The sequence below is a fragment of the Bombina bombina genome, chromosome 6 (genome assembly GCF_027579735.1).
Source record: "Bombina bombina isolate aBomBom1 chromosome 6, aBomBom1.pri, whole genome shotgun sequence".
Classification (NCBI taxonomy): domain Eukaryota; kingdom Metazoa; phylum Chordata; class Amphibia; order Anura; family Bombinatoridae; genus Bombina; species Bombina bombina.
Window position 1 is genome coordinate 644459132 of NC_069504.1, and position 12794 is coordinate 644471925.

A 12794-nucleotide genomic window follows, 5' to 3' on the forward strand; every position below is an offset into this window, starting at 1 on the left:
CAGTCTATGTTAGAGGCCCATATATTTGTAATGCCAAAGCCTGGTAAATCTCCTTTATTACTGACCAAAATCAACACCAATGTAAAAATGTATGCCCAAATACTTGCCAACTGCTTAAATAAAATTCTCCTGCTTCATTTGTTTCAAGATGAGAATTTAGCTATACAGTTAATACACGTCGCAAAATCTTCTTCAGTTCTATCACTATTTATCTCTATAGATGCTGAAAAAGCTTTTGACAGGGTGGATTGGTCATTTATAGCCATCCACCACCCACTCAAATTTTGGATTTTCCATTCCCTTTATACACAAGATCTTTGCTTTATATTAACATCCTTTTGCCAAAATAAGAGTGAATGGTAAAATCTCGTCCAGCTTTATAATTCTAAATGGCACCAGACAATGTTGCCTATTGTCCCCACTTCTTTTTGTGCTAACAATAGAACTACCAGTGTCTTTTAGAAATAATTACTCCATGCAAGGCCTCACAATAGGCCAAAAAGAAAATATCTTTATTCGCTGATGATATCCTTTTAACCTTATTCTTTCAAATTTTCAGTCTTTTATGACCATATTTGCCGACTATAGCAATTGGTCTAATTTTTCTATAAAATGTAATAATCAGATATTCTCAACATTTCCGCTGCCCCACTGAGCCTGCATAAAGTTAATAATATAACATGGTTTAATACTAGCTCTACCATAATAAAATATCTCAGAATCACTTTGTACAACAAACTATCAGAAATACTCAGCTTAAACTACATCTCTTTACACCATCAAATACAGTCCTCCCTCTCTTCCTGGCTTTCCCATTTAGGCTTATTGTGGATGCGTAGGATAGCAGCCCTTAAAATGTCCATTTTGACAAAAATGCTTTACATATTTCAGGCAGCCCTTTCACAGTTCCTAGATCTTTTCTCCTTTCATTACAAAGGTTACTAAACAAGTTAATCTGGGTCCACAAATAATCCTAGAATTAAAAAACTTATACTGTACACACAATAAAATATGGGTGAGCCTGGAGGAGGACTTATTGAATATCAAAAACATAGGGGGACCCATGCTGGGTCACCACAAAAGATAGAAGAGGCTCTAACCCTCATATCTGGAATTCATAAATTCCCTTCCTTACCATCAATTCTATCCCCCCATACAGCTTTAAAGGGCTGCAGAAACGTTGTATTTACGCATTTGACTTCAGTAATTCAATTTGAGAACCAGATCACTCATAGCCCTGTTCACAAGTATATACCACTGATTCACTTAAAACATTTCCTGAATTAAAAGAATACCCATGTCTCTTTCACTCCTGGCTTTTGTATTTCCAATTACACCATTATATTCCTACTAATCCCGTCAGAAAGAATTTTAACAAACCACGAACACCTATTGAAAATACTGTGTTCCAAATACATCTTATTGAAGGTACAAATTTCAATCTCCTATAAACTTTTGCTAGATATCACATCCCAACCTCTCCCTTTTTATACCTCCTCATGGGGTAATGAGCTTAACATTGACATCACTGCACATTAATGGCAAAAAAATCTTCTTGTCCACCAGAAATCTTCAATATCAGTTTACACCTTAGAAATAAATTTTACGTTAATGTTGTGGTGGTATTTGACATTGGTTAGTCTCAAGGCTATTTAGCCCCAAGTTTCTGGAAGCTACTGGAGAGTGTGTGGAGAGGAGGGCATTGTTGGTTAAATTTGGTGGGATTGTGCGGTGCTCCAGCCCTATTGGTCCGAGGTAATTCATCAAATGGAATCGACACTAAACTGCTCCATTGATCCGTCTCCATTGGTCTTCTTGCTTAACTATCCCCCCCAAAATCACAGCTAAATACAAAAACAGCATGTTTAAAATAATGTTAAATTGTGCAAAAAGTCTTATTCCTCGCTATTGGAAACAATCACAATGTCCTTCCTTCTTTGAGTGGAAGATGTTAGTGACAAAAACTGTCAAATTGGAAAAAAACAAAAAAAACACACTATAATAAAATGGGTTAGTTGGACTTTTTTCTAGATGTGTAATTTTACTTGCATGAAGATTCCTTGGAGCATCACGAGGTAGTTGGTAGCGATCTTGGCTGAAGTGTCTCTTCAACCATTTATATAGCTTAGTCCAAAACCATTTCCATTATAATTCACAAATGTAATATGATAATATTTATGTTGATGTTGAAAAATAATTTATATATATATATATATAGAACTATGTATATGAGTTGATTTTACTTATCTCTGTTATTTATTTTAAAACTGTTTCGATAAAAATATTTAACTTAGAAAAAAACCTTATGGTGCCAAAATAAAAGAGCAGTAAATTAATAACTTCAGGAATGATTGATGCAAATATGTAAATTAATCATTCTGCCAGATGTTTTTACTGCCACATATGCATGTACACATTAGGTGGCCCGCCTATTGATTTCTGGAGATCTGACTGCTAGGGTATGTAAATCACCGATCTAACTACGGATATACATATGAACTTGTTTGACTGTATTTATGATAATTTAAGAAAACAGCTTGTTGGATGGTACACAATGGTATTTTGGCTTTTAAAAAATAAAGGCTCCAATCAAACGTAAATGATATCTTGAATACTGAATTGAGTATGAATTTTAATAGGGATGACTGTTTGGTAACTTTGATGTGTGATATGAGTACTGATTTTAATGCAAGTTGACAGATTAGTAGTTGATCGCTTGATAAGTGGGGCTTTGTGTGTTTAACACTCCCGTGCCATTGCAGATGAGGATATAAGGGGTAAGCTAATTTAGAACAGGCCCACATACTGGATGCATCCTCATCTGGAGCAGCATCTGGTATTTGTGACAAATGTGACCCCTATTAAACACTTATTGAGGGGTTAAACACCTACTAGGAATTTGATTTAAAAAAATACAATGAAATATAGCATTTTACTTAACCACTTGAGTGCTAAAGACGGCTCTGAGTCGTTGCAGAGTTTCCCACTCAGGTGCTAACGACGGCTCAGAGCCGTCTCTAGCACTCCCCCACCTTGAGGGAGATCTGGGGGCTCTCACCCGCTCCTACCCCGGTGATTGGGCCTGTATAGTGACAGGCATTGCGCAACTTTATTAAAAAAAAAGACAATGGACAGTATAGGGAAAGGGGGCATGCTGCTTAGAAGCCTGTATCTCAGCCATCTAAGCAGCTACAGGCCCCCACCGTTGGAAAGGTAATCGCCTAACCTTTCCAACGGTTTAAGTCTTGGGGATCTGAAAACCAAAAAAAAAAAAGTAAAATAAAAAATAAAAAAAAGTTAATTTTTTTTAAAAAAACTCAAATCCGCTTAGCACTCTTAAAGGGACATAATACCCATATGCTAAATCACTTGAAACTGATGCAGTATAACTGTAAAAAGCTGACAGGAAAATATCACCTGAGCATCTCTATGTAAAAAAGGAAGAGATTTTACCTCACAATTTCCTCAGCTCAGCAGAGTAAGTTCTGTGTAAAAAGTTATACTCAGCTGCTCCCAGCTGCAGGTAAAAATTTAAAAAAATGAAGAAATGAACAGCAGCCAATCAGCATCAGCAGTGCTGAGGTCATGAACTCTTACTGTGATCTCATGAGATTTGACTTAACTCTCATGAGATTTCATAGTAAGCTTCCTTTACCTGATTGGTGAAATAATATGAGAGTGCACGATGCTAGTCCCTTCAGATGTCCCAGGACAAACACACTAAAATGCTGCTTAGAAATCCTTTACAATGGGAGGTGGCTACTGAGGAACTTTTGAGGTAAAATATCTTTCTTTTTTACATAGAGATGTTCAGGTGATATTTTCTAATCAGCTTTTTACAGCTATGCAGCATCACTTTCAAGTGTTTAAACATTTGGGTATTATGGCCCTTTAAGGATATCCCTTTATTAGTTAGTAAACTGCGTTTATTTAAAAAATGCAAATTTTTGGCTGAATTTAAATTTTACACAAGTTTGCCTTTCCTCTGTCCTATCCAATAAAAAAAAAAAAGATATGGTTTAAGCATGCAGTTTAAAATCACCCCCACTTGCAAGATTACAATGGCCAACATATAAGAATCAACTTACATGAAATCTCACTCTTCTCTACTGATGTAGCCTCCTCATTGTCGCTGTCTATAGACAAAGCAAGACAATTTCTGTTCTGAGAGTTAATTTCCCTCTTCACTTGTCTTTTATGTCTATGATAAAAAGCAAATGATATAACACGTACTTTATTAAGAGGAATCAACGCATGTTGTTACTATATTTTCCATGTCCAAAACAGATACATTCTCAATGTATTATTCATAAAAACAGTGTTTTAAAAACATATTTCTTTTTTTATTATGAGCATTTGAGATAAGTGTCCGTTTATTAAGTACTGGATGTCAAAATTCAAATGTAATGACTTAGATATAGAGTACAATTTTAAAACTTATCCAATTTACTTCAGGAATCTTTTGTTTAAACTTATCTCCTAACTAGAGCTTACCTAGACACGCTCAGGAACATGCATGTGTCTGAGCACTATATGTATAATATACAAACATTATAGCAAATACAGCTTCCTTATGGTGCTCAAACATGTTATTAAAGGGACTTAACTAAGCGTGATCTGGTAGAAAGGAGCTACGTTTCAACAAAGGATTCCAAAAAATAAATATATGCAAATTTGATAATACATTTGAAAGTATTTGTGGTTTTTTTTTTTTTTAAAAGATTGAACGCCCCATCTACATAATGATAGTTTAATGCTGACATATATCACTTTAAATAAAGATAAAGGAGGGGGGGGATAAAACAGCTGAAAAGACTAAATCTTACTATAAAGTCATTCTTTTATACAATATTTTATCAATATTCTACATTTCTCATTTTAACATTTTTCATTTTTAAATATCCTTTATGAGAAAGCTTCTTCAGGCTACAGTTGCAAGGCTCTGTCACTAACAAACAGTTACTGTTGTATTACCCATGTAAGATTTTAGATTTGTCAGCTTCCTTCTCAGAATTTTCACTTTCCTCTTCTTCATATTCATCAGAAGTCTCTGACTCTTCACTGAAATGTCTATGCAGCACTATATCTCCCTCTTCCATGCTGGAGATAAGCTTCTGTGTCTCCGTTTGAAAACTCTCAGTAAATTCTTTAGATAAGGAGCAACGGCTGCTTGAAATCTATCAACACATTGAATGCAACAAATCTTTACAAAGAAGCACAAAAAGAAATGAGACAGAGATAATCTATAATACTGCTGTTAAAGAGAATCCACATTATCATTCTAGGTATAAGATACTTGCTAGACATCAACATGGGGGAGCAGTAAAAAGAGCTAAAGAATACTAAAGATAGACCAATTACTCTGTACAAAGCATGTATAACTATGAGAATATATAAAAGCTAAAATGTATTGACTGGCTGCCACTTACCTTTAGTACCTTTTTGTAATTAGGTTTCACATTTGAGAGAGAGGTAGGTTTACTTCTTTCCACAGACATGTTAATAAGAGGGGCTGTGCTCGGCCTCTCTCCTAGCTGCAGTAAGTGCACATCTTCTAATAGTGCTGACACGCTTACACCAGGCCTTACTTTTTTCAGATGGGTCTGTAGCTTAATGATTTCGTCCTGCTGCTCTTGCAATTTGTCACTCTATGAAAGAGAAAAGGATTTTCTAGTCACTATAATAAACCAACTCAAAAACAACCTTGCATTATTCCCCTTAGTGTATTACCCTGCTCCAAAACACAACATAAACCCCTTCTTGGCTTATTAACCAACTCCAGCCTCTATTTTCCCCACTTTTTTAGCTTTTTCATTTACTACTCTCCTCCACCATTGCACAATCCCTGGTCTTTGCTAATTATACTCCATAAGCTTTGCACTACCCCCATCTTTGCATTACACAGCTATTTCCCGCTTGCTTAAAACACCTTGCTATACCTCCAAAACTTACTACCCTTTATTCCCTCTATGCACTGTAACCTGCCCCCAAAACCGTTTATCACCTAAGCAGTTCTTATTTCTCTAACAATGTCCTTTTGTTCTTATTTTCCTCTTGCCTCCTTTTCTTCAATCGCACCACTTACATGTACATTCTGCAGGTAATTCTGTATTTCAGTCTAATCAGCCTTTAAACACAACATGTAACCTATTTCATTTTCTTTCAAGTTTTAAAGCACAGAACAGTCCATAGAGATCCTGAGACATCCATTACCTATTTGGAGATTATTTATTTTGCTTCACACAGCTTTGGTTACAGTTAACAGGATGCTCAATTGCTTGTTTAGCCCTATTGCTGAAAGTTTTAAACTTATACATCTATTCGCTACTATAAATGTTTATTCTAAGACAAGTTTGATAGCCTATTATATGCTGAAGTAAAGGGACCATAGAATTCAACCATAGAATTGTTATTGTTTTAAAAGATAGATAATCCCTTTATTACCCATTCCCCAGTTTTGCATAACCAATACAGTTATATTAATATACTTTTTACCTTTGTGATTACCTTGTATCTAGGAACCTTCTTCCAGCCCACTGATCACATGACTGTGACTGTTTATTATCTATTGTCTTAAATTTAGCATTGTATTGTGCTAGATCTTAAATAACTTTCTGTGCCTGAACACAGTGTTATCTATATGGCCCATGTGTACTTTCTGTCTCTTTGTGTTGAAAAGAGATTTAAAAAGCATGTGATAAGAGGCAGCCCTCAAAGGCTTAGACATTAGCATATGAGCCTACCTATGTTTAGTTTAAACTAAGAATACCAAGAGAAAAAAGCACATTTGATGATAAAAGTAAACTGGAAAGTCAATTAAAATTAAAAGTCCTATCTGAATAATGAAAGTTTAATTTATACTTGACTGTCCCTTTAAGGATTATTATTTTATTGCAAGTAGATAAACTACTCTATCTATACAATATTTACTAGTTTTGGTGTGTTACTTGGACTTACATATTGTTTTATTATACGCTTTGTGGACCCAGACCAACATAGAAACATACGCACAGGTGCTGGATCACCGTTTCATTTTTAATAGCTAGTACATAACTTATTCTATATCTGCTGATCTCAAGACGTTAATTGAGCTCTCATATTATGTTTTATTCTATACTCAACTAGTTTAACCTATCATAAGAGCATATACATAGAAGTTTTACATAGGCTATCATCTATTGTCCTCATAAAATAATATTGTCTGCAGACACATGTTCCTTCACTAGTCTCAACACCCCTTCTTTCAGTCAAAAGATATACCCTTAGTTAATACTGCAATTTCTATATTTGGTATTTTATTATAAGTCCCTAGCAACCTATAAATTAGGAATGTGTGCTACCTCTGCCGCAGTTTTACTGTCTCACTTAACATCAGATTTTTCAAACTGTTAGCTGTCATGTTGGTACAGAACAACTATTAATAAGGCAGAGTAACTATCTCATTAGATACTTTAATGCTCCTACCTGCCATCTATTAATATACTCTGGCACCTTTAATTGTGCTCAGAGTATTTTTCTGCGGTTTCTCTCGTAAACACCGCAATTATAATCCTAAATATTTTTTATAATTACTTTCCATAAAAACGGTTCATAAGTTTCTAAAAAGAATACTAACAAGTGGCATATTCATAATTCAACTTCTATACATTAAACTTAGTGTTTCACTATAGTGATAGATCTCATTTCGCTCAAAGTATCATTTCATGGCTTCATTCGCAGACACAACAAATGCAATCTTAAACATATTTACTATCATGTTCCACAACTAAAGCTCCTTAAATTTTCATAAAGAATATTAATATTGGGAACAGTCATAATCCAATAACTACATATTAATCTCACTGTTTTATTGTGTTAATAGATCCTACAGTCTATCGTATACAGTGTGAACTCGATTTTTAGTTCTAGAGCATATTGAGGCGTTTTGTACCGTTTGTCTATGTGAAACCTTTTAGAAATCATCACTGTTAAAAAAAAAAAAAAAAAAAAAAGGAAGAAGAAAAATAGAGGTTTATATATTTTTTGTAATACCTAACAGGTATTCTGTTATAGTTAACTAGAACTGAATGCATTGTTTGTACCTGTATAGACAATATCATATATGTATGGATTTACTTTATCTGCACTTTTTATTCAATAAAAAAATATTGTTTTAAAAAAAAAAAAAAGTTTTAAAGCACAGTTTTAAACAACTTTTACTTCTATTATCAAATGTGCTTAATTATCTTGGTATCTTTTGTTGAAGGAGCAGCAATACACTACTGGAAGATAGTTGAACACATAGGGAGAGCCAATGACAAGAGGCATATATGTACAGCCACCAATCAGCAGCTAACTCCCAGTAGTGCCTTACTGCTCTTGAGCCTTTCCAGGTATGCTTTTCAACACAGGATATCAATAGAACAAAACAAAGTAGATAATAAGTAAATTTGAAAGTTGTTTAAATTTGCATGCTCCATCTGAATAATGAAAGTTACATTTTTAACTTTTTATTATTATTATTTAAATGCATTTTCTGTGCTTCCTAGAACAATTATTGTGTTTTTGTGTTTAGGCTTATGGAGCCTTTTCTATTTCTCTAATACAGCTGTAGGGATGTCATCAGTCTATGAGTAACAGATTCGTAAGCATTGGCTATGAGCTGTGTACAAATGTGCATGTTATGTTTGTTTACATAGCAATTATAACATTTCTTTTCCATGTATGAACTATTTTAAAAGATGAAGATTGCAGTTCCTTTATAGATGGAAAAACATGTTTTTGTTTCTAAGAATTTGTGAATGAATATTTATTTCAGGAATAAAAGAAAAACAATTACCTGCAATTTATACTGCTCCATAGCATCCTCTAAAGCAGCGAGAAAATCTCTGTTCTCATCTTCAAGTCTCTGAATATGCCCCTGTAGGGTTTCAATATGTTTGTCTTTGTCTTCCTCCAAATCATTTTCAAATCTCAAAGTCATCTGAGATTTAACAAAAGCACACACAAAAAATAAATCCATTAAATAATCTTTTCAGTCCTAAAGTAACATAAAACAAGTTGGGATAGACACAAAATATATGTACTTTAATTACTTTACCTCCAATTTATACTGCAGTGCCTCGCCATTAACCCTTTCTTTTTAGTTTCTGAATTGTAAAGCTCTAACTCCCCACACACATTCCCTTCTATGACTGTATCTATATTTATTGTTGTTTTGGTAGAATGCAAAAGTGCATTGGGATTATCTGATGGAGCATGCCTAGAAGTTGTGAACTTAAAATACAATGCCTGTGTCTAAAAACTGATAAGAGGGGTGAAGTTGGCTGCTCCAGGCAGCTTTTAACTATGCAATTCATTTTGCTTATTTTTGAAAATTATTTTAAAATACTTGCCAGCAATTTTTAAACAATTTTTTTAATAAAAACTATTTCTAATTAATTAGCCATTTAAGGATATGCACAGATCTCAACCTGTTTTATGTCCCTTTAATCTCAAAAGCATGTGACAGTCACCCTACTAGAATTAAACAGAATATACAAACCATCAAAATCAGCACACACATCTTTCATTCCAGTATACAATCTATAGATTTTTAAAAGTTAGTCTAGCCAAAAATAAAACTTTTATGATTCAGATAGGGCATGTTATTTTAAACAACTTTCTTAGTTGAAAGCTAAACCTAGGTAGGATCATATGCTAATTTCTAAACCGTGAAGGTCTTTTTGAATGCATTTTAACAGTTTTTCACAACTAGAGGGTGTTGGTTCATGTGTGCCATATAGATAACATTGTGCTCACTCCCATGAAATTACCTAGGAGTCATCACTGATTAACTAAAATGCAAGTCTGTCAAAAGAACTGAAATAAGGTGGCAGTCTCCAGAGGTTTAGAAACAAGGTCATCACAGAGGTAAAAAGTGTATTAATACAACTGTTTTGGTTATGCAAAACTGGAGAATGGGTAAAAGATTATTTATCTTTGTTAAACAATAACAATTCTAGTGTAGAATATCCCTTTAACCAAGGACGTGTCAGGCACATCCTACAAAAAAATACAGTTAAAGTGAATGTCAAGTTTGATGAATCAGTGGCCGGTTTTTAAAAAACCTATTAAAAACAGGAGCACATTCATTAATCAAACTTTAAATTTCAATTGTTTTGTTAAAATACTTAACTTTTAATCTTGAAAGCCGCTCCAGCGATTCCCCCTCCTGTCACTCGTCACTTCATATGTCAGCAATGACCAATACGGCATCCTCCAATCACGGCTTCCCCCAGGGGAATCATTGCCTGAGGCAATGCCGTGATTGGAGGAAGCCAGATTCGTCATTTTTGACATATGAAGAGGCTTGTGACTGGCGGGGGAAGCACTGGAGAGGCTTTCAAGATTAAAAGGTATTTTAATAAAACGAGTGAAATGTAAAGTTTGATGAATGAAAGTGCCCTTGTTTTTAATAGGGTTTTTTAAAATCGGGCACTGATTCATCAAACTTGACATTCACTTTAAGGACCAAGGACGTGCCTGACACGTCCTCGAGGGTTTCAAGCGGTGGAAGCAATCGTGATCGCTTCAAGATGCTTTAAAGATATTGCAGTGATGCCTCAATATTGAGGCATCACTGCAATACCTTTTTTACCCACCAATGCAGAGAGAGCCACTCTGTGGCCCTCTCTGCATCGGCCAGCGATGGTGCCAATCGTCGGTGGGTGGGCGGCCCATCCTGGAGGATATTCGGTAGAGGGGGCGTGAACGCACACAGGGGTGCCGGGAGCGTGCACAGGGGCGGGAGCATGCACGGGGTTGGGAAGGACCATTACACTATGGAACTAGTAAAGTGTAAAGGGAAGGAGGAAGAGGGGATAAATGTTATCCAAGGCTTCTAGGAGGGTGTGGGGGGTAAGTTGAGGGGGGCAGCTACACAATAAAAAAAAAAAAATGGATTTTTATTTATTTATATTTTTTTAATTAAAAAAAAGCTAATTGTATGGCAAACTGGGTACTGCACACAGGTGCCAGTACCCAAGATGGCGGCAAATAGATAGAGGGGGGAGGGTTAGAGAGCTAAGGGGGAGGATCCTACACTGCAGAATATATATATATTTTTTTTTTTAAAAAAAGGCCTTTTATTTTAGTACTGGCAGACTTTCTGCCAATACTTAAGATGGCGGGACAATTGTGGGGTGGGGGAGGGAAGAGAGTTGTTTGAGAGGGGTCAGGGAGGGATGTGTCAGGTGGGAGGCTGATCTCTACACTAAAGCTAAAATTAACCCTACAAGCTACCTAATTAACCCCTTCACTGCTGGGCATAATACAAGTGTGGTGCGCAGCATCATTTAGCGGCCTTCTAATTATCAAAAAGCAATGCCAAAGCCATATAGGTCTGCTATTTCTGAACAAAGGGGATGCAAGAGAAGCATTTACAACCATTGCAGTTACGATGTAGTGGACTGCGCCTGGTTGAGAATACAAGCTCACAATAAAAGATACCCTAACTGAATCTTATAATAAAAAGTAAACTAAAAACACAAAAAATAGGAGCGCCAGAGGCTAAGGTATGCAATCAGGAAAAGGAAAATTAATAGACTATAGTCTGAATAGATCTAAAAAATAACCTATAGGTTAAATATGATCGTGTGGTAAAACTGTTTAAAACATATTTATTAGTAGCATAGAGGACGTAATAGCATAAAAAACATATATTACGGTAAGGATGTGGGAGAAGCCAGAATCCAGGTGTAACTGGATGTGGCTAGTTCTAAACAGTAATGTGCAAAAAGGTGCACAAAAGTAAATGTCTAAACCCCTAGGTGTAGAAAAAAAAATGACGTGTACACGTGAAAGGAGGAAAGAAAAAATGTGTATATGAACAGTGTCCAATTGGAAAATAGTGGATAAATCCTAGTGATCAAAAAGTCCACTTTGTCCGTCTTCTTGGAATTGCCACAGTAGTCCTAAAAATGTTGCAATAATCTTGAGTGATGTGTAAAATTAGTGTTGAAATAAAAATAATGTAGATCAGTGAAAAAAATACCTGAAAGGGAAACAGAAAAAACAATATGTGCAAAAGATTGTCTAAGGGGTGGAGTATATATTGAAAAGCAACTCACCAATAGTGTTGGACAATCCCTGGGGAAAATTACAAGCCCTACAAATACTGGTATAGCTTAAATCAACGCGTTTCAGCCCTTGAGATGGTCTTTTTCAAGATATATGTGTTTTTAAGTATTTACCTAAAGTTTGTGAAAAAGTGAACTATTTTTTTATTTGATCGCATTTGGCGGTAAAATGGTGGCATGAAATATACCAAAATGGGCCTAGATCAATACTTTGGGTTGTCTACTACAGTGGTTCTTAAACCAGTCCTCAAGACCCCACAACCTGTCCAAGATTTAAGGATTACCCAGTTGTTTTTTGGAAAACACCATAGACTCACCTTGGTAATCCCAAAATCCTGGACTGATTTTGGGGTCCTGAAGACTGGTTTAAGAACCACTGGTCTACTACACTACAGCTAAAATTAACCCTACAAACTCCCTAATTAACCTCTTCACTGCTGGGCATAATACACGTGTGGTGAGCAGTGGAATTTAGCGGCCTTCTAAAATTACCAAAAAGCAATGCCAAAGCCATATGTGTCTGCTATTTCTGAACAAAGGGGATCCCATTACATAAAATGACGTCACCACAGGCAGCAGAAGAACATAAGAGTTTAGGCTGCATGTGATCAGTAACTTTTGTATTAATAGCTCCCTTAAAATGACATTAAACACTTAGGGCCAGATTAAAAGTAGATTGTTCTATAACGCTCCCGC

At 35.5% G+C, this 12794-nt stretch overlaps 1 protein-coding gene across 1 annotated transcript in view; it reads right to left on the reverse strand.

The window, feature by feature from the left end:
• Positions 1-12794, reverse strand: part of KIF7 (kinesin family member 7) — a 111602-nt gene that overhangs the window by 83491 nt on the left and 15317 nt on the right. The window contains exons 6-9 of the mRNA XM_053717671.1: positions 8819-8962; positions 5430-5648; positions 4975-5177; positions 4089-4201 (exon numbers count right to left, since the gene is read on the reverse strand). Of these exons, the coding sequence (XP_053573646.1) occupies positions 4089-4201; positions 4975-5177; positions 5430-5648; positions 8819-8962 (679 nt within the window). The remainder of the gene's footprint in view (positions 1-4088; positions 4202-4974; positions 5178-5429; positions 5649-8818; positions 8963-12794) is intronic.